We start from the raw sequence: 22789 nt of genomic DNA on the forward strand, positions 1-22789 counted from the left end.
CAAAATTTGGATTTTCTTGTTGGTTGTGATAGATAGGAATCAAAGATTGGTTTGTTGATGGTATAGTGAACGATTTTACTTCCGATCAGAATTTCTTATCGCTCAAACGATTTTTCACTAGAAATTGGACCGTTAGTGGCCACCTTTAGGATTATCATATCATTTAAAGGTGAAATCAGAGTCTGGTGTATCGATGGGATGACAATCAGAATTTGTTAGATTCCATGTGTGTGTATCCTGCTTTTATTTTCCAGGGAAGTCTTACACTGTGTATATTTTCTCCAATCTACAGTATCTCACAAGCTGTTTTTATGTTTTCATTGTTCTTTATCACTGAAAATGAACAGTAAAGTGCCTACGCTGGTGTGCCAGTGTTCATTTACTATATAATGATTGTCATCTTTAGGGCGATAAGCCAGGACTGTTTGTGAGAAGGAACAGGTGCTCTATTTCCATGTCAGGCAATTGAGTTTAATGCCCCACCTGTGAACAATATTTGCCGAACACATACAGAAGAAGCACTGGCTTGTGAGTCAGCCCTGCTGTTCAGCATAAAGGACAGCTTCTAAGCATGGAGCCCTTCAGTGCTGCAGGACCTTGGACAGCAACGCAGTATAGTAACTGCTTTCTGCCTGTTGGATCTGATTGGTTCCAGGCTTCCCTTGTTCACTGGGTAAACTTAACTCTGTAGCAGCCAAGAAGCAGTAGCTTTCACCTTCTTCATATCAAGACTGGAATGATGATTACAATGTTAAAATTACATGAAAATGTCACGTAGGTCAAAAGAGGGAAAAAGGAGACATGCAGAAGCAGAATAATTTCTGCCTGTGCTGGTGATTGATACATCTGACCTAACAAAGACAAGACAGCGTCTGCATTTTGATGTGATATATTTTTTTAATCATGCAGACTCCTCATACACAGCAAAGTACAGAGGAACAGTTAACAGTAAATGTAACATGACTATATGAGGAAAGGGGCAGTTTTACTTTTCCTTAAAGGGGCACTATGTGTAGCATTGTTAATGTCATATATTGTGACTGATTAAAAGGATTTTTTACACTGCAAGTACTCATATATAGCTAATGAGTCACTTCGGCCAGATTTACCTTGCTGACGCCGATTCAGCATAAACCATTGTGTAACAGGAGGCATCTGTAACTTCTCTTCGTATTGCTGATTTATTCCCCCCCTCTGGTCCGATCAGATAGGTTTATTCCAACTTGTAACGGCACAATCGTTAGCACTGTGCAGGCTGCAGCCGCCGCAAAGAAAAAAAATGATCCGCACCACCTTCAAAGAAAGCTTGGTCTGTTTATTGGAATGAAAACATACAAAATGTAAAAAGAACTATAAGGCAGCCTTATAGTTCTTTTAAAATGTTGTATGTTTTCATTCCAATATACAGACCAAGCTTTCTTTGAAGGTGGTGCAGATCATTCTTTTTCTTTGCTACTGTTTACATCCCGTGGTGTCCGGGACTACTTGATCTGCACACCTGACCATCTGAAACTGATGGATGCCAAGTGAGTGCGACTCCACACCAAAAAATTCAGGCTGCAGCCGCCGTACAGCACAGGAAGGCACTGCACAGCTCTATCGTTCCACGCTGCTTGCTAAGGACCCCTGATTTGAAGCTGGCACAGTGACGGACACCTATTGTTGTCTGTTGCTGTGGTAACCAGCATTCAGCTTTTCAAGTGTGCAAAACAGCGGTGGAGTCAGCTAGCAGACACAGGGCTACGTAGCGTGGATCGGGGGGGAGTTGGCCCTAGAGCTGCGCAGCCGCACTCGCGGCCAGGCGGACTGCGCAGCCGCGGCCAGAGGAAGCGGCCATTTTACGAGAGGCAAGAGAGCCCAACCCGGGCCGTGGGGTCGGCAGCCGGCCTGGGGGGCTAATGAGCGGGGGGACCCGGCGGATCGGCACGGAGGGCGCGGACGGCGTCCTCTGTGCCTTAAAAGGTGAGGCAAGTGATTAACTTTTTTTAGTAATTTCGCCTCGTAAGTCCTTTAAATCTAAAGGAATTTCTAATATGGCTGAAGTAATGATATTATTTACATGGTAGGTAAAGTGAACGAGACACTCATTACATTTTTCATATGACTCCTAAGTGGTTTCCAGTACCCTTGGGGAATTTTCATAACTTAAGCATCCATATATTATCAAACATACAGTATTTCATTGACTTAGCAAAATTTGATTTTTATATGAAATATTACACCTTTGTGAAATACATTGAGTGACAGGTAAAGACTGTCACGGATGGTTTCGCTGCCGCAGAGGCATCCTAGAACCACTCGTGAAAGAATGTTATCGCAATCGATTTTCTGCACCTATTGCGATTAACAATAGAATCTGGATTGGATTTGAAGGGGCTGCCTGCAGCCCAGCCCGGGGTCTCTCCCTCTCTTAGCAGAAAAATAGCTCATTAACCTAAGTGCAGGATGACTCTGTTGATTTGGTAATTAACAAGGAACAAACTCTTATGTCCAAGAGGCTAGTGTTTATTTTTAATCACCTGAGAACAAAGGTTCTGCTCTCTGGCAGACCCTCAGATATGTGTCAATTGCTTCTGCCATATGGATGCCCTGCCATGAAAGGGTAGCAAGCAAGCTAGCTCCACATGGGGCTGCTGGAATGCTGGTATCCAGTAGCCAGTGCGGCACCACTAGAGAGCAGATTTAAATGCATGTGTTTTATGATTTCTGTCTGTTAAATGATAACCATGTATTGCACAGCTATGAAATTAATATAGTCTTATTCGTTAAAATCTACCCAATGCGCTGATAAAAAAATTCATAACAATAATCCGTCTGGTTATTGGTGTATGACCCTTCTCGAGGACAGGACAGCCTAACGCACTCATGCAAGATGTCATATGTATTGGTATTTTATGAGGAATATGAATATGTGACTGTTATGTGTGTGCAGGAAGCGTAAGCCGAGATATGAAAACTGTCATATTTGGTGGGCACTAGGAACCCACCCAGGAGGTTAACCGCAATCTGTCCAGCCCCTGGGCTGAACCTGAGACTCCACCCAAAATTGCGGTTTATTCAAAAGTGTTTGCCAGGGCCTCCTCCTTTATTCCTCCGGTTCCATCTTCATTTGAGCCTGCTGCTGCCTTTAGGGCGGGCAGTGGCCGTCTTGTCTGAACTTTGGCTCCTGAACTGAAACAAAGAACTGCACGTGTTGTCCCAGAAAGGACATATTTCCACAAACTTAAGTATTTCCTCCCTTTTCATTTTTTACTGCGCTACTAATGTCTCTATAATTGTTAATTTTAATGTTTTTCTGTATATATTATTTATATTGCATTAATAATAAACAACTAAAAAGTTGTTATATTTATTCAGCTACACCTGCTATTCGGCCACACAGAAAGAATTCTAGCTTCTGAAGAGTCGCTACTATTGTTGATAGCTAGACAAAATAGAGTGTGTTTAACCGTTTTTTATTTGCAGGTATTAGTCTCAGTATAGTTAGGACTCATACCTTTCTGTACGATGGTGGCAGTTATACCCTGAAATAGCATGTAAATTGTATTACTGTAAAGCACAAGCTCCCTTCTAGTCGATCTGCTGCCCAAATCCCAGCGGTTTCTGCGCACCGACTGCGACCACAGATTGCATGGTCTGTGTGCTGAAACCGCAATTTCTGGTACTAAATGCTTCTCCCAAGAGTACCACCCCTATGACAGGAAGAGTGACATTATTCTGCAGTGTACAGAAGGTAGAAGATTAAAGCAATCATTTCAGGGCTGTTGTAGAGCAGAGCACGTCTACTAGCAACATAAAGCGTCAGCTGCTATAATATTTTATTGATTTTTCTTTTTAATGAGTGCAGTCATTGAGGTTCTGGATGTATCTTCAAACATGACTCCATTCCACTTGATCCAGCTGTGTTTGTAGGTAACCCTGCATTTAGTCATAGCATTGATGATTAACACTCGTCTTCAGCTCCAGACTGAAGAGTAGAAGTGACTCATGAATCAGGATCTGAATGGAGTTTGACAATTTTTCTTCTCTAATGCTGGATACACACGGTGCGTTCCTGCACTCGATTCCCCGCTCGATTCCCGGCCGCTCAATTATTTCCAACATGTCCGATTCCCGTTTCGATGGATCGTTAGGTCGATTTGGCATACTTTGCATGAGAATCGACCTAACAATCATCAAAATGCACTCGGAAATGCTCGGAAATAATCGAGCGGGCGGGAATCGAGCGGGGCATCGAGTGCGGGAACACACCGTGTGTACCCAGCATAAAGTAGTGAGAGGTCAGAGAGACGGGACAAGGAAGATAGTATGTACATACTGTAGATCCTAAGCAATAGAGGAGGAATATTCTCACTTTCACCAGGTCAACACAGCTAGAGCAACCTATAGTTTGACTGTCCTTATTTAAAGAAATCCTTTTTTTTTACAATATACAGGTGAGGTTTAAAATTGGTAAGCTGGAATTAAAGTCAAAACATTTTTTTGTATAGCTTTGGATAGGGTAAGGGTGGGTTGGAAAGATATCTGTATTTTATTTTTATCTTTGCCCCCAGCCAAAAATGTTATCCTCACTCTGTCTAAGGTGACTACAGTGTCTTAAAAGGCATCATGGAAAATTATTTTCAACAGGAACACAGATAGTAATGAAACCATTATTTGTAGGAAGGTTGGGAAGAATTAGAAGTTCTATTAGGTTTTCATTATGGTCTCTGTCCTATTTCACTTGGTATACAGATCCCTTGCTATCTGGGATGATATGTTCTGGGGGTCTCACTCCCACCCATTCACCTACTTTACCCATTCATGTCAATGGGAAATATTTAAAAGGCTGCCACTCCCACAGTGATAAAGCCAGAGCCAAACTTGCTACACTTGGTCACTTGGTGACCGAGGTTAAAAATTCAGAGACATTGGGTAGAGCATACAACAGCCATTCATTTTATGTGGGAAAATCTAAACTGCAGCCATTCTTACACTGCTAATGGCAGGGTTCTCAAATTTAGCACAGTTGGTTACTGGGTGGCTGGGATTAATATTCAGGAAAGTGGGTGGAGTCTACAACAGCCAATCAAAATGAATCTATTGATTTTCAAAGGGAATATTTAAATTGCTGCCATTCTTCCACTGTTAATGGCAGAGGTCTCAAATCTGCCACAATTGGTCATTGGGTGACTGGGGTTAAAATTGAGAAAAGTGGTGGAGCCACAGCCAGTCAGATGTGTTTGATTGATAAACTGTTTCCATTCTCACATTATTGATACAAAGGACCCCCAAGCTCACAAACTTGGTCATTGAGTGACTGTGTGTCAAGATTAGAAAAGTGGGCAGAGCCAAATACATACCCAAGCAATGCCGGGTCTTCAGATAGATGATACTAAAATATTCAGATAGATGATACTAAGAGAAAGTGAATTTTAATTCTGGTGTGGGATGTTGTAACAATAAATTTGGGCCACACGAACCGTTGAGGGTTTTGCTGCCCCCATAGGCTGTAATGTAAATTACAGCTATAGCAGTGCTCACTGTGTAATAATGGGCGCCAGCAATATATGGAGCCCGAATTTCAATTAAAACGGTGTAATTCAGGTGTCAGCAATAGCGGGAACCCTAATTATGTGAAGAAAGGCATTGGAGAAATTTGGGATTAGGGTTTCAGTAGAGCGATATATTAAATATTAGGCAGAGGAAAAGTTCAGAAAGCGCGGCTTCACCCTGCGCCAAAATTTCTCTGCGCCTTTTTCACATGTAGGCTGGGATGTGGTATACAACTTGGGCTAAACCTTTTGGGCTTGATTCACTTAGACAAATAGCGTGCCTTATCAGAGTTAACACGCCTTATCAAAGTTAACACTCCTTGTCAGCGTTAACACACCTTATCAGAGTAGCATAGGGAGCACTATGAACTTATGCCTGCTAATTGGCAATGATGAGAGCTCCACTCGTCCTGCCCTAAGCCCCTGCGGGTCCAATCTATTTAAAGGACATTATCCCTGCACTTTGATTGGACCAATAGGCTGCCTGTCACTTAACCTCCCTGGCATTCTGGACGAGCTAGGCTCGTCCAGAGACGCCGGAGGTCACGCTCAGGCCCCACTGGGCCGTTTTGAATAATTTTTTTTTAAAGCACTTTGCTTGCTGTGTGTTGCACCTGATCGCTGCCGCTCGCCACCGATCCGCCGCTACCTGCCGCGATTCAGCCTCCCCCCCCCCAGACCCCGTGCACTGCCTGGCCAATCAGTGCCAGGCAGCGCTGAGGGGTGGATCGGGACTCCCTGTGACGTAATGACGTCCATGACGTCGATGATGTCACGATGGTCGTCACCATGGCGACGGGGGAAGCCCTCCTGGAAATCCTGTTCAGAACGGGATTTCCGGACGGGTGATTGCGCCGGCGGTGATCGGAGGGGTGGGAGGGACGCAGCAGGGAGGGGGGAATCATGTACCTAGCGCTAGGCTAGCTACAGGATAAATTTAAAAAAACATTTGCAAAAAAACGTTCCCGCGGCCGCAGGGCCGCGTGAATCAGAACGCCAGGCAGGTTAACAGGAAGTTTGACAGGCAGCCTATTGGGCTAATCAAAGTGTGGGGATAATGTCCTTTAAAGTGATTGGACCCACAGGGGCTAAGGGCAAGACGAGTGGAGCTCATTGCCAATTAGCAGGCATAAGTTCGTAGCTCTCAATACACTACTCTGATAAAGCGTATTAACTCTTATAAGGTGTGTTAACTCTAATAAGGCATGACATTTGTCTTAGTGAATCAAGCCCATTTGTGTGGCGCTTTCAGTTATGATGTACTGCACAGTGTGCAATCCATAGGGTAACAAGTTGAGACACGGAACATTTATAGTGCGCTTTTCTCCTGGTGGACTCAAAGCACCAGAGCTGCAGCCACTAGAGCATGCTCAGGAGGCAGTAGCAGTATTATGGATTCTTGCCTAAGGACTCCTTACTGAATAGGAGCTGGCTTACTGAACAGGAAGAGCAGAGATTCAAACCCTGGTTTCCTGTGTCAGAGGCAGAGCCTCTAACCAGCACACTATCCACTAACCAGTACACTATCTACTAATCAGTACACTAGCCACTGAACTGCACTGCAGACACCCATACTGTGCATCTAGAACATTTGCAAAATTGCATTGGTAGGTGAACGGAGGCGCCAGAAGGATAAAAGTACATAACATTTTTTTAAAAATTGCTGGGAGGAAGTGGTGGACTCGCCTCCGTTAAAGCAGACACCAAGGACTGTAAATATATAGATATACACATTTATTGAAAATACCCCAAAGATGCAACGCGTTTCGCGGGCACATCCCACTTCTTCAGGCAATAAGCAGGGGATAAACAACAGCAATTCAGTTATAGCAAGCAGAGCATGCACAAATTGCATAGTGTGGATAGGCCCTTATACAGTATATATGGATTTTTTCCATAACTGTCTCTCCTCTTAAGTATCTCAAATATAGGTATGCAGGTCATAAGCTAACAGGTGTGTTTAATGGCTATTTCATTTTCCGCTCACCAGGTTAGGAAGAGTTTTAAGTGTCATTCTGGGATTCTAGAATTCAACTCATCTCCACACAGGAAAGAAAAAAAAACTGAAACAAACAAAAAAGCAGCAGCTGGCAGCAGTGCTCACATAACCATTGCTGCTCTGTGCAGTCAGCCGCTCAGTGACAATGAAGGTGAGGTGTTGTGTTCCAGTATAATGATGTAGCACCAGCTCTCACCTCCTGGTTGTGCCTTACATAATGGTAGGTGTGAGCTGAGCTGTTGTCAGGTTCAGGACTTTGGCAGACCAGGCCTGGTTCATGAGGACAACAATGGTTATATGACTGCTGCTATTTATAGCCCAAAACGGTATGTCCTGTCTTTTAACTTGCAGCACTAAAGGGTACTATGAATAAGCTGAATTCCAGAAATTCACTTTAAAATCCTCTGGCATAGCCTGCTGCTCTCTGCAGACTGCATCTGAACCGAGCAAAAGTGATGCAGCAACAAAGTCTCACACCAGAAGTAGCTCAGTGGATGTGCTACAGACCAAGTAAGTTATTGGATTTGCTTTAAGGTGGTCATATACTATTAGACCAGACAAAATAGTACTACATACCTGATATTATTATATAGCACTGATAACTTCCACAGTGCTTTACATAGTACATATAATCATATCACTATCTGTCCCTCAGAGGAGCTCACAATCTATTGCCTGCCATAGTCAGTTATTGTCTAGTGCCCCTATTGTAGTCTATGCCCAATTTTGGTGGGAAGAAATTCACACAAACATAGGGAGAACATACAAATTCCATGCAGATAGTGTCCAGCCCATGTTTCAACCCTAGTGCTACAAGGCAAAAGTGCCCATTGAGTGTTTACCTGCTTACCACTTTGTATCATTTATATTACATCCACTACAATTGAGGAGGCACATAACTGGGACAAAGCATGTGCCGTAGTTGCAACTGAGTCTAGTCAAAGCTTTTGAAGAGGGACAACAACAGCACAAACAAGATAAGTCCAAAGAAGCCAGGAAGACAATGGGGGGCTGGAAAAAGCCCCAGATATACATCAATCCTGATTTTCTTCTAGTTGAGTTTTTTTTGCCATGGTGCTCCACACTCTGCTCTACGTTTCCAATATGTTCTGCTAAGGGCCCTTTCACACCAGAGGGCTTTTTCGGCGTTTTAACGCCATGGACGAAGTTGGCATTTTCCTAGGTAAAAGGAAAGTCCATAGACTTTCATTTTAACATTCAAACTTAACGCCGCGTTTTGGAGCGTTGCGTTTCAACGCTCCCAGGCGCTTTTTCTGGGCCTACCGCAGCGTTTCTCATTACAATTGATACTAATGTATGGGCGTTAAAAATGCATTGAAAACGCCAGCAGCCAAAATGCAGCGTTTTGCCTTTTCTCTGCTGCCTGTAGTGTGAAAGAGCCCTTTAGTGTCAGGAGGATTGAGCACAGTACTAAGATACTAGATATTATATTTAGAGTCCATCTGTGTTTGGAGACACTTAAAGTGAACCAAGCACCACTGCAAACATTTTTAAATTAACTTCCACATAAGGGAGGTTCTTAACTGAGTGTGCCCTTGGGGGGAAGCAGTGGTTAGAGCATCATTACTTACCTACGGGGTACTGCTCCTTTGGTGTGTGTCGTCCCCCCCATCCGATTGTGACACGCCATCTTCTCCTCAGACATGCTGCATCAACTGCAGTTTATATCTTTCGGAAGAGTTGTGCTCATGCAAGTGCTGCAATTCTAAGCTTTTGGAAATCTTATTCCAGGAGGATGAAGGCTTCTCAGAGCAACAGAGGCCGGAAACAAACACACAGTAACACAGGAAAGCTGCCCTGGTACTTGACACTCCCAGACAGACACAGCTAACCCAGGAAAGGACAGCAGGATCAATGTGTACCTGTACAGCAGCTGGAGTCCATGTTATAAAACACAAAACAAACACTAATCTGGGCACAGATCTGCACTGACCCATTTGGCTTAATACAATCCCAATATGTCAGGCATCATGAAGTGCTGGGTGTTCATCAAAAACAAGCATCAAGCTCTCTCCTATGGGATTCGTTTCCACACTGCCTAAGATGTTAACTCTCATGTAGCTGGGGTATATTAGCTTGGTAACTGCAATTCTAAACTATACAATATACAGCCTCATAATATGCAAACATGATTCTACCGCCGAAAGAAAATACAGTCTGAGATGGACTCTTTGTCTTAATGTAAGATGGAGTCTTCAGGGACAGCAAGTTATTTGGCATCTGTGAACAGTCTCTCCTGAGTCCCAGATCTGGGAGGATCTCATCCACATCTACAGTTAAGTACTAATTATTAGAGCAAGCTTTCTCACACCAGCCCTCATAACATAAGAATAGGCCGCAAGCTCATATCACAGGGACTCCCGCGGCCGCGGTTCAGGTAGAATTTCACTTTGCTGGTTGTTGTTACTGGCATATGTCCAAGCCTTTAATTATTTCCTTTGGGGATTTTCACAAGCGCAGGGTATATTCCTGGCAGACAACAGACTCGCAGGAGTACGGCTGCTATTGTGAAACAGCACCTGCAGGTAGCAAGCGTTTAAATAGGTGTTGCTCCGCAGCCCAGGGTAGGATGCTGCAGCTAATCTGCCACGATAGATGCACCCGATGTCCCATCAACATGATCACATCTGTTTCTACGCACATATCCCCGGCAGCTAATAATGGGAAAGATGTAAAAGTTCATAGCGAGCAAAGCTGCACAGCAGTAATCGCATGCTGCAATCTTGTCTTTAAATCATGGAGAGCAATCTGTGGAATAAAATCCTAACGGGAATTGTTTTGTGAATGAGATTGCTGTGGTCCACATTCAGAAGAGAGGGGGGGACTGTCACACCAGCGCAGAGTGGATGCAGAATTCACCCTCTAACCGTAAAAGCTAAAATCCTGAAAATTTTATTTAAAGGTCAGCGTCAGAAACTCCTATCTGTCATCGTCCTAACAGAAGAGGACATATGAGATCATTTTTTGTGGCTCCTATCTAATAACATGCTATCTTCTTAAATCTAGATAAACTTCTGATACAGAAGGATGTGCGGCAAGAAATAATATTTTTTTAACATCCATGTTGCTGCGAAAAAGAGAAATCAACAAAGACAGAATGCCAAATACTCATATGTTCTTTGTGACATCAGTGAGCTGGAGGTAAAAGTTAAGCAGTTTTGTTGCATCTTCTGTTTGCACTAGAACTGATGTGACTATTTTAGGGCCTATTTCCACTAGCCATGAATCGTGGCTAATTACCATACGCAATTTTGGATGTGGAATTGCAGCCTATTGAAAAGGCTGCATTCAAATCACGTGCATGCCCCCCTCCCCCCCCCCCCCCGTACGCACGCACACACACACACACACACACACACACACACACACACACTTGTGCCAGCTGCAGTTTTCCGTAGACCGCATCCGAATCAATATAGCTGTACTGCGGCTTCACAACAGCATGGATACCGCGTCCAGCTCAGAAACAGACGCAACACCCAGTGGAGACTGGCCCTTAGAAAAAATATGCAAATATAGCAATGATTGTATGCTGATTCTGCTCAACATGTAACTCTTTTTGTGGAGAGGCTGAGAGTTCTCCGTTATGCACATAGTGCTAATATCACCAGCAAGGTGGCAGCTTCCAAGCAGTGAAAAAGAACAAACATATGGTGGAAATGATGTTGGTCACTTCTCAAATCAGAAATTGTTGCATCTATTTGGTATATGCTTTACAACATATTTTTACTTTGAAAGGTAACAAATTCCAGTTAAAGGGATACTTAAGCCTACAAAAAAAAACAGTTGAATTTACCTGGGGCTTCTTGCAGCCCCCCACACTCATCCAATGCCCATGCCATCCTTCAGCGACCCTCCAGCGAACAGCGGTGACCCCCTTAAAGCTGTCTGGTCGCAGCCAGTCAGGGGCTACTTCGCATGCATGTGCCGTGTGCACCCTGAACACGCTCTCGTTGTTGGTAACGATTTTCTGTGCTGTGCTCGGGTACGAGATGAGGAGGCACATGGACAGCCAGCTTTGAGGGGGTCTCCGCTGCTTAGTGGAGGGTCTCAGAAGGATGGCGCGGGAACAGGATGACTACAAGGGGCTGTAAGAGGCCCCGATAAGTTAAACATTTTTTTTCACAGGCTTTATATTTCCTTTAAGCACTGTAGGTGGCAGATTTACTATAAGCAAACTGTAGCCTCACTACAAGTAATTATATTGTGACTTTAAATTACTTTTTTTATTTGTATTTCATCAAAAAAGCTAAATATTACAAATACTATTGCACCTTTCCAGTTGTACAATCATACAGACTACTTTAATGACAAAAAAGTAGTCACTGTGCTGTTTGGTAACAATGTGGCGGCCCCTCTCTGCCAATCCCTCCATTGGCTACCAGTTGCCCAAAGGATCCAGTTTAAACTTCTCACACTTGCATACAAAGTTCTACACAAGCTATCGCCTCCATACATTTCCTCTTTTATCTCCAGATACCTCCCCGCCCGGACCCTCCGTTCCTCACAGGAGACCCTTTGTCCTCCAGCCTAGTCACCTCCTCTCACTCTCGCATCCAAGACTTCTCACGGGCAGTCCCTCTCCTTTGGAACTCTCTCCCTCAGCCTATAATTTGCTATAGGCAGCACTGAAGGCACACTGGCTCACCCATTAATCCTTGTGTTTCCTTCCCTTTTGTTTCCTCACCACTACCCTCTAGATTGTAAGCCCGCAAGGGCAGGGACCTCCTCCTAGTGTTTCTCATATTGCTGTTATTTTAACATATGTACATGTACCAACTACATATCAACTATGCATGTATCTGTATTCATTCTATTCAATGTCATGACTGTACAGTGTCTTGTATTTCTTATGTATATTTGTTCCCCATTATTTGTTTGTACTATGTACAGCGCTAAGGAAGATGTTGGCGTTATATAAATAAAAAATAATAATAATGTATGTCCCACATAGATCAGGACAATCAAAGGCAAGCATGTCTATATGGCCAGCTGGATGTTCTTGTGACAATTTTATTAGGAAGTTTTAGGTCCACGCCAGTTTTCTAGTATGGTGGATAGTAACTGCAAAGGAACATGTGATGGTCCCTCCAGCGATCACTAGAGGTTTATCATGGAAAGCTAGAACTAAACAAGGATTAGGTGCTTGGTAAGCATCCTGCTCTCTTCAATCTAACCTAAAAACTCTTTTTCACACTGAAAATTGTGTTGCATCAGGCAGTATAACTGCATAGCAAACATGTGGCAATTATATTGTGTTGAAACGTACCCAGCAGCACGTTAGCAGTGCGGCACAATCCATCAAAAATAAAGCAAGACAAGCTGTGAACAGGGGGTAATTTACAAATTATGGGCCCCCCAAGCAAAATTCGGTCAGCAGACCCACCTCCCCATTTGCCTTTGTGGGCTAGTAAAGAAATAACACGGTGCCATGTGTGCACTCATGAACTCTCTTTCCCCCCAGCACCCCCCAGACTTTGCAGAGCAGCCGCAGCGGAGCTTCATACTTCATCTTATTCTGACGGCGGGATGGGTCTTACTCACTCCTCTGTGTAGCCACACTGTGCAGCCTATTACCTTACAACTCCTGACACTGCATGTCCTGTGACAGGCATCAGAAGCTACATAGGCTACATGACGCAGCTACACAGAGGAGCGAGGAAGACCTGCCCCGCCACTGGAAAGAGGTAAAGTATTAAGCTTCGCTGCGGCTGCTCTGCAAAGTCTGGGGGAGAAGGAAAGTTTGGGAATGCTTACAAGGAATCTCCACTGCTGCTGTGCTGATTTGCACCCTATGACCCCCTTAGTCCCTGGTCCCCCCATGTCAGCGGGGGGTGCAGGAGCTATTATTATGCCATTGTTATGCCCCATGCTGTATGGTTCTGGATAAGAGGCCCATTTGCAGTTGCAGTGAAGCACACTTTTCATGTACTGTATGCTTCACATTGCACACATATGACGCAATGCCACTTTTCCCCTCGCTTGCATTGCGATCCTGTCTTTATAGACTGTGCAACACAACGCCCCAGTGTGAAACTAGCCTCATATAAAGCAGTAAATCAGTCGAGTAAAACAATACATACATTTTCTCCACATTAACAGAGGTGCCTCCTTAATTTCAACATTTGGATGGCCTGCTTTGTTCAGAAAAATGCATTATGCTGTACTAATTAGATTTTTGTCATGGGACTACCAGTGTGTTAAAATGATCCTGAATACAATGACAGAAACACCAGTACACATACAAAATTCAAATAACAAATATACAGCGTAGCAGCGCAGCCAGCTGGGAAGCCTCGCAATTAGTATTCACATTTTATTAAATTAATGGCTCATGCTGAGAAAAAATAATAGTCTCAGGTAAGCTTGTCAAATGTCATTTAATATATGTGTTCAAATTACTTACATGTGGTTATAATAAATGCACATAAAAAAAGCAACACACAACATAAACAGTACAATGAATGAATCAAGTTAATTAGCATTTATTGAGTGGAAAAGCAGACTATTCACTTACAGCTTTGTAGGTCCTCTTCTGACCAGCGTGCTTCCTGATCTGTTCCCCATTAGGCCCTGTTTCCACATGCATGGAATAGATGATGTCAAAGAAATCTTCTACAACAGCCACTCTCCTCAGCGACAATTTCTCCTCGATGCCCACTCCATCCTATAGAAAGACAAGAAGCAGGGTAAGCAGGGGGATATGTGGACTGACAATAGCATCCAACCTTCACCCTGACACAGTACAACTGACTGGAATACTCAAGCATACATACAATTCAAGGATAAGACTCCGGGGATATATATTTGCATCTCAGATTTTTCCGTCTCTTATGAGTTCCTATTATGTGCTGTACACAATAAACACAGAATATTCCTGTGCTTTGGATCCTTCTTGGCACCAAAGCAACTGTAAAAAGTAAGAAGATTGTTTCTGCGGCAAGCCCATAAAGTTATTTAATGCGTTACTTCACTTTAGTACAAAACTTATTCTAATATACATTAACACTGCACAAGACATTTTATAACTGAGTGCCGTTAAATATTAGCTTTCAACTTCGAAATCTTGTGTTTTATAGCACACCTGAAGCAAGAGGAACATGGAGGCTGACATATTTATTTCATTTTAAACAATACCAGTTGCCTGGCATCCCGCTGATCCTCTGCCTCTAATTCTTTTAGCCAAGGACCCTGAAAAAGCATTCAGATAAGGTGCTCCGACTTAAGTCTGACTAGATCATCTGCATGCTTGTTTCAGGTGTGTGATTCAGACATTCCTGCCACCAAAGAGGTCAGCAGGACTGCCAGGCAACTGGTATTCTTGAAAAAGGAAAGAAATATACCGTTTGGTATACCTAGGCCTGCAAAAAGCCAGAAATATACAGTATGTTGCATTCCTCTTAACTCATGCAGCTTTAGTTAGTTTACTGCAATCTTATATTCATTGCACACACTGCTTAGCTGCTACAAATTGGAAGGTATGCTGTACTCAAAGTAAACAACAGTAAGTAAGTACTCCCGTGTCAGTACCATCTGCCAGCTATGCAAGGCAGTTTTCACAATGAAACAGCTACACAATATCTAAAACACCTGATTTGTCATCTATCTATTACACAAGAATCTATATGGATATCTCCAGTGGCATAGCTAAGGAGCTGTGGGCCCCGATGCAAGTTTTATATTGGGGCCCCCAAATACTCTATAGCTAACAATTGATACAGTGCACCAAAACCTGCCAAGGACAACCACAGTGTCAGATGTGCAAGAAGGGAATGGGGAGCAGTTTGTTAATAATAACCAATATTCAAAGTATTTATAGAAGTTATTATTATGAGCACAGGACCAATAGAGAGCTAATTCTGCAGTTGAGGGAGGTCCCCTCGGGGCCCCTCTGGTCCAAGGGTCCTGATTCGTTTACAACATCTGTACCCCCTATTGCTACGCCCCTGGATACCTCATGTCTAAACATAGTGCTAAGAGTTATTGTGTGAAAAATGTGGTCTTGAGAGTTGTACCAATATGTAATTCCAACGATGATTAACCTCACATTCATCTGTGTTATACCACATTAAAATGTTATGAAAACAGAAAAACAATATTTGATAAGGATGATGATAATAATAATGCTAACATTTGTACAGCGCTTTCCTCCTGTCGTTAATTATTATTGTGATTAGGGGAAATGGACATACACTTAACATAATCACTGCAGTTTTTGGCTTTCTATTAAAATGTATCCTAGCCCTATCTATAAACCGTACCCTGAATATGGTAACACGACATTTTGAACCATCTACTGTATATGCATAACCCTGACCATTAATGCCCTCCCTGTCATAAACTATTCCTAATCCTAACCCTTCCTTCTTCTGAACCCACTATTATCACTCTCATACATTTGGCTTACCAGTCATACATGTTAAGCACCCAAAGGAACCAGCTCCCAAATCATCACACCAACACATCACATGCTCACAATACTGGAACTTTTGCAGCTCCAGCCCCAACTAAAATAGTAAAGCCTGGCATATAACAGCCAGTATTATTAATCCTCACTACAGCCAAAGAATAAAGAACAAGTCATTATGATTCACACCCCACTATTGCGTGCTCAAAAGCAGAGCTGGGTAAGCTGGATGCGTCTTAATCCACAAATAATAGCGCCATGAGCAAACCAAAACAGTGAAAAAAACATAGAACTGAGCGTTTAACTTCTGCCAAAAATGTTTAATTTCAGTTGTGACAGAGATCGCAGGAGTAAGGTTCATAGTCAAGATTTACTGGCATTTTCTCTTCTTGGTAATCCTGTCACCACAGCATTTTAGCAGCTCCCAACTTGACCTAAATCCAACTTCTGCATTGCTGCAGAGGCCAGAGTGTGATGTCAAAGTGGGGTGCAAGTGATTTTGAATAGCTGGAAGGGAGGGGAGATTCCAAGATTTGCCGTCTGGATAGAAAAGATGAACTTTTTTCTGCAGGGCGATAACGATGATGTTAAAGGGATACTGTAGGGGGGTCGGGGAAAAATGAGTTGAAGTTACCCGGGGCTTCTAATGGTCCCCCGCAGACATCCTGTGCCCGCGCAGCCACTCACCGATGCTCCGGCCCCGCCTCCCGTTCACTTCTGGAATTTCTGACTTTAAAGTCAGAAAACCACTGCGCCTGCATTGCCGTGTCCTCGCTCCTGCTGATGTCACCAGGAGTGTATTGCACAAGTCCGGTATGGTCTTTGGTCTGCGCAGTATGCTCCTGGTGCCATCAGCGGGAGCGAGGACACGGCAATGCAGGCGCAGTGGTTTTCTGACTTTAAAGTCAGAAATTCCAGAAGTGAACTGGAGGCGGGGCCGGAGCATCGGTGAGTGGCTGCGCGGGCACAGAATGTCTGCGGGGGACCATTAGAAGCCCCGGGTAACTTCAACTCATTTTCCCCCGACCCCCCCCCCTACAGTATCCCTTTAACAGGGAAGAAGGAGGGAGTGAGAAACAATAGAGGCAAGTCTGGAAAAATCTACTGACAAAGCTCAAAAATTTAGAAGAGGATTAGGTGACTGTGATACCCAGGAGCTGGACCTACTGCTTTCTAGACAGTACTGGGGTGATGTGCTTCTATTTAGGTGTGAGCATTGGAGGGAGATGTGATGAAGACATAGTTCCAAGGACCGGTTTTGCTGATTCCGTATACTATTTCCTTCCTTCAAACCCCAAAACAAAGCAAGGGGAAGTAGGGTATCGATCTATGGGAAATTAAATAGTTAAGCTTTGTGAGTAGAATTAAATGTAATAATAGATCCCTGAAAGTACGCTCACAGTTTAGAAGGATAAGGTGCCGCTGAACTGTGCAGAATTGGTTTCATACTGCACAGGTTTGACAAAACCGGTCTGTTTTTTCAGGGGGACATTTGTTTTTTTTGCCTGAAGGAACCACACAGCTATGAATAGAAATAAATAAGAGAGGGGAGCAAAAACTTTAGTTGCTGCATTCGGGGAGCCCAGGAGGGAGGTTATGTGTATTTCCCTCTGGGGATGCCTTTTATTGGGCGCTCCTGCTGATATATAGGGCTGCTGTGGCAGTTGTGATGTGTGCCTGTGGTGGGCATGCAGCTTGTTCAATCTTGCATGGTTGGGCGGTGCTGGGGCTGGAAATATTGTAGGCAGGAAGACCGGGCGACTGGGGCTACTTTTCAAGGGAGGTCTGTGTAGCCTAGTTTGGGTCATTCAGATGCAATTCCCTAGATAGAATTGTCTTTTTCGGTATACCACTTTGCCATAGCTGAGTTATGGAAGTATTACCCATAAGATAAGATTGAATCCAAGCTAACCAACTCGGATTGGGGTTTTTCAAGACCAGAAGTTCTGGGGTGAATGAAAGTGTGTATGTTTAAAGTGGTCAGGAGTGTTAGATAGGATGAATGTTTATGCTTTTGTAGTATACCCTTGTATAATAAGAATTATCTGTTAAAGAAGAATAAAATAAGAGTATCAAACAATGATGCAAACCTAACCCGATACAGGAGTGCTGCAATGAAGCCAGTCTGTCTAAGTTGGGTCAAAGTACCGGGTGTAAGTTGAGTTTGAAAAAATAAAAAGTGGGGAGCAACTACAATTGCACTACCCATAAGTACAGCAGGCAGAAAATGGGACATGCCAAATCTCAGAGGCAGAATACTAGAGCAGAAACACTGAATATGGTAATAAGGCCACAGAGAACACAGCCTTGTCATCAGTTTTGTTTCTTGAAACAGCACCAGAATGCTTCGAAGCTACACTGAAGCAGTTTACTTACTTTTATGCACACTTAAAACTATTATATAGCAGAATGCATGTGCATGATGTATGCAGTCGTATCAGTCTGTTCCTGGAAGGTTGTATAAAACTAGGTTAACATAAACATCTGTGCTTTCACAATATCTGGTCTGAATCAATTAAATAATGTCATTTTCTCCTGATGGTGTTATTAGGTAATTTCCTTTCTGCATTTCTCATTGCCCAGGATATTATTAAGTTATGTACTCTTTTGACCTTTATTATTGCAAGTTGTTTATGGGTGGTAGATATGAATCTATAACATTCAAAGAAAAATTTAGAAGCCTATTTCTGAAAGCCAGAAGAACCTACTTATAAGGAGGGCGAACAGGTTGTTCGCTATTTTTTTTTTCTTTCTATGTAATGGAGCTGATCAGGTTGAGTGGTCACCACATTGACACTTTCCAAAAGATCCCCAGTTCCACTGGAGTATTGTTAGTAATGTAAAAAATGCATGTGTGGAATTTGCACTGTGTAGCAAAATAGCCCCAATGGAGATAAAATGCTAGAAACTGTTTAAAAGGTAAGAATAACTTACCTTAATGACAGACAAACACCAATAGGTGGAACAATAATACAAACATTTACTGATCACTTAAAGAGTGTTGCCCTTAAAGGGACACTTAAGTCAAAAAAAAAATGAGTTTTACTCACCTGGGGCCTCCAATAGCCCCCTGCAGCTGTCCGGTGCCCTCGCCGTCTCCCTCCGATCCTCCTGGCCCCGCCAGCAGCCACTTCCTGTTTTGGTGACAGGAGCTGACAGGCTGGGGACGCGAGTGATTCTTCGCGTTCCTGGCCACAATAGCGCCATCTATGCTGCTATATGGTATATATCATATACCATATAGCAGCATAGAGGGAGCTAATGTGTCTGGGAACGCGAAGTATCACTCGCGTCCCCAGCCTGTCAGCTCCTGTCACCAAAACAGGAAGTGGCTGCTGGCGGGGCCAGGAGGATCGGAGGGAGACGGCGAGGGCACCGGACAGCTGCAGGGGGCTATTGGAGGCCCCAGGTGAGTAAAACTCATTTTTTTTTTACTTAAGTGTCCCTTTAAGGTCAATAAAAAGTGTCTTGAGGTAAATAGAAAATGGCTAGGAGTGCCATACCTTTCTTTAAGCAGTTTATCTCCATTGGGATGCCTCCTCCAAGCATGTTAATTTCCCACCCCTGAAATGTTTTTTTATTGGTTATTATTTTTTCTTGGATTAAGCACAAGTTGTTTTTTTTTTACTATTGTTGGAATGATACGTATAATTTGATCAGTACTGCCACATTCCAGTGTGGAGGCCTACAAACTAAAGTACTTCACTGTAGTTGCCTTACGGTGTCTGCAACCCAGGTTTTGTAAGTATCCAATTTAATGTACCCATTTGCCAGACTAACTACACCGTAAGGGGCTCCTGGTCTCTTATTGTTTCCTTTTTTTCTAGATACCCAGTGTCCTCAAGTCTCCCCCAACAATTCATTACAATCAATTAATCTGCCAATAATCAGTTCCTCTTTGGATTTCAGGTGTTTTAAAGCTAGCCTAAATTGTAACACCAATTTTGCTGTTAAAAATGTCAGTCATTTACAATGCAAATATTTTAAATCCTTATATCTAAAAAAATAAGTTGTGATGCTGTGCAAAATGTAAAGGAAGGCAGAATGCTATGATTTGCAAATCATGTAAACCTTACATTTAAACTGAAACTGGGACAAAGACAATGTTGGAAAATATGAACGATTGTTGAAAAATATTTGCTTATTTTGAATACGATGCCAGCTGGACAGAGGTAAGTATATCACTGTGCTATATCACCTCTTTTTCTTCCAAACATCGACAAACGCTTGCGAACTTATCAAGATTAACTGCTGTATTTTTGAATGTGATTTGTTGCTACAATCTTGCCAGATATAGGATTTCAGCACAAGCACAAATACTTCTCACACATGAGGTCCTGGGGTACAGTTCTTCCTCTAATGAACAGCTATAGCTATACTTGGCTACTTGAAGTTTGGTATCCATAAAGGCTAAGTTCACACTATTCTGGAGTAATAACATATCCGGTATAATGGATTTATTGTAATTACGGCATTGGCCCTTTCACGTGCATGTAAAAATAATGATCAGTAATTTGGGTGCTATTATTGTAGTATCTTGATTGATATTGAAATAATGAACAGCCTTACCAATGGAGGTTATTGTGCCAGGTAAAATGGGTGTGAAGAAATGCTGATAGTATATATTCTACAGTGTTCTCCCCAGAATTTTTTTCCAGCCGGGTGGCCTGAAAAAGTAGCCGGGTGGCATGAAAAAGTAGCCGGGTGGGGCGAGATATGATAATGCAGGGCCGGTGCTTCTGTGCACAACCCTGCTTACAGCATAGGAGCAGGTGAGCCGATGACAGCCGGGTGCTCACCAAACCTAGCCGGGTGGAGCACCCGGCTAAAAGAGCCTGGGGAGAACACTGCTCTACCATACCCCACTGTAACCTTTTCTCACACTAACCCTTCCCTATGTACATCTAACACTAACATCCCCTGAGCAACTGTGAAGCTGCTAATTACAAAGCCAAATCACAATGGCTGTAAAGCCACAATTTACCCAAGCGCCCATATTATACAGTTAGTGCCGTTAAACAAGATATTTGTATTGCCACAAATGGGCACCAAAATGAATTAAATGTCTCATCGGTATCTGTCTGGAGCAGAGGTGTACCATTAATTACATGAATAGCAGCACAATAAAATACTTAAAATATGCATGGAATAAGACTTCACCACAGCAGCACAAACAGAATACAACACACACAAATGGAACAAATAAATGTGAACTGGTCCGCAGAAAATCATTGCAGTCTTTGACCAAACCATTTTGAGTTAATCGCCTGGTCCACCAAAAAGCAGAGTGGTGTATATAATACAATTTCAGGTTTAAGATTGGCACACCTTACCGTGTGTGGTTTGGGTGCTCAGTCTCGATGTGAAAGCAGCATCAATCCAATATCAATAATCCAAGTTCGACTGGCATACCATGTCAATTATCCAAGCGAGTTTATTGTTTGCACAGCGACAATTGTTTCGGGGCCACGGAGGGTCCCCTTCATCAGAATGTCTGCACTTTATCTGATGAAGGGGACCCTCCGTGGCCCCGAAACAATTGTCGCTGTGCAAACAATAAACTCGCTTGGATAATTGACATGGTGTGCCAGTCGAACTTGGATTATTGGTGTATATAATAAGGATGTAACTTAATTTCTCATCAGTATCACGTGACTAATTTTAGTGACAGCTGGCCGATGGAAGCAGCATAGTAAGGCGGTAAGGGGTGGGCAAAATTTACAGCCCTTGCCTAAGTCTTAGTTCACACATGCACGCACGCACACACGCACGCACGCACGCACGCACGCACGCACGCACACACACACACACACACACACTTTAAAGTACGCATTCTACTGGTCTGCTTTGATTCACAGCATTTAGACCCAGGTTCTCTTTTAGTTAATATATGGTATAATAACAACTTTTAAATAAACGTTCAATGTTGTCTTTGTAGAATAGTATTGGGTGACAGATAGACTGGGTCCTTTTATCTGCAACCACAATTCACTATCTACAGATATAATTCATCAGCGAAAACACTAATACGATCCTGATACAAGGGCATGTCAAGAAGCAGGAAATGCCATCTCACCTTTATCATCTTTCAGTAAACATATAACATAAAGAACAAAGGATAAGTAAGTTTCACCTGCAAATGAAGTCACTTCTAGCAATGTCCTTCTTATCCATTCTCCCAAAGGAGGCTCCTAGTGCCATAGTAACATGTTGTTGGCAGCTGTTGTTACTATAGTGATATTTTTGACGGAGCACAGAAGTGAAGGACAGTGTGGCCTGCAACAGTCTAGATAGAACACTGCTGCATTATTAGCCTTATTCACTTGAAACCACCAAGTGCCATGCCAGAAATACTGTACTCTAAGCTAAGGTCAGAAAACATATTCAAGAATCAACATTGTTCATAACTCGGTGTCTTAAGGTGGCCACTAATGATTCAATCTTTTTCAACCAATCTTACCATTTCTATGTAATATAAGGGAAAGCCTATAGTATTCATTCAATATACTCACTCAGTTTACTCTTCTACTACATAGATTTGGTAAGATTGGATTAAAAAGATTGGATCATTAGTGGCCACCCTAAGAAAGTTAATACAGTTATCACAGACCATGTGACTCTTGGGGGGGGGGGGGGCAGCAGTATGGCTGAACTGAATAATAGCTGATATACAAATATTAAGGGCCTTTTTGTACTGTGTGGACTCCATTCTAGATTTCAGTGCACATGTATTTTGTCACTTACAATGACATTTGCTGTTTCAGGTAAACTGCATTGCTCCCTCTCCACTGCTTGTGTTGTAATGTGATACAATACTTGCTTAATTGC

At 42.9% G+C, this 22789-nt stretch overlaps 1 protein-coding gene across 7 annotated transcripts in view; it reads right to left on the reverse strand.

Moving 5' to 3' along the window:
• NOL4 (nucleolar protein 4) overlaps window positions 1-22789 on the reverse strand; it is a 401146-nt gene that overhangs the window by 185407 nt on the left and 192950 nt on the right. For 6 of the 7 annotated variants that reach the window (XM_068237327.1, XM_068237326.1, XM_068237325.1 and 3 more), the window contains exon 2: window positions 14072-14221. In XM_068237327.1, coding sequence (XP_068093428.1) covers window positions 14072-14221 — 150 coding nt within the window. Of the gene's footprint in view, window positions 1-14071; window positions 14222-22094; window positions 22138-22789 lie in introns of those variants that run through there. The other variant, XM_068237330.1, reaches the window with a different exon arrangement.

The sequence above is a fragment of the Hyperolius riggenbachi genome, chromosome 5 (assembly GCF_040937935.1).
Source record: "Hyperolius riggenbachi isolate aHypRig1 chromosome 5, aHypRig1.pri, whole genome shotgun sequence".
NCBI classification, from domain to species: domain Eukaryota; kingdom Metazoa; phylum Chordata; class Amphibia; order Anura; family Hyperoliidae; genus Hyperolius; species Hyperolius riggenbachi.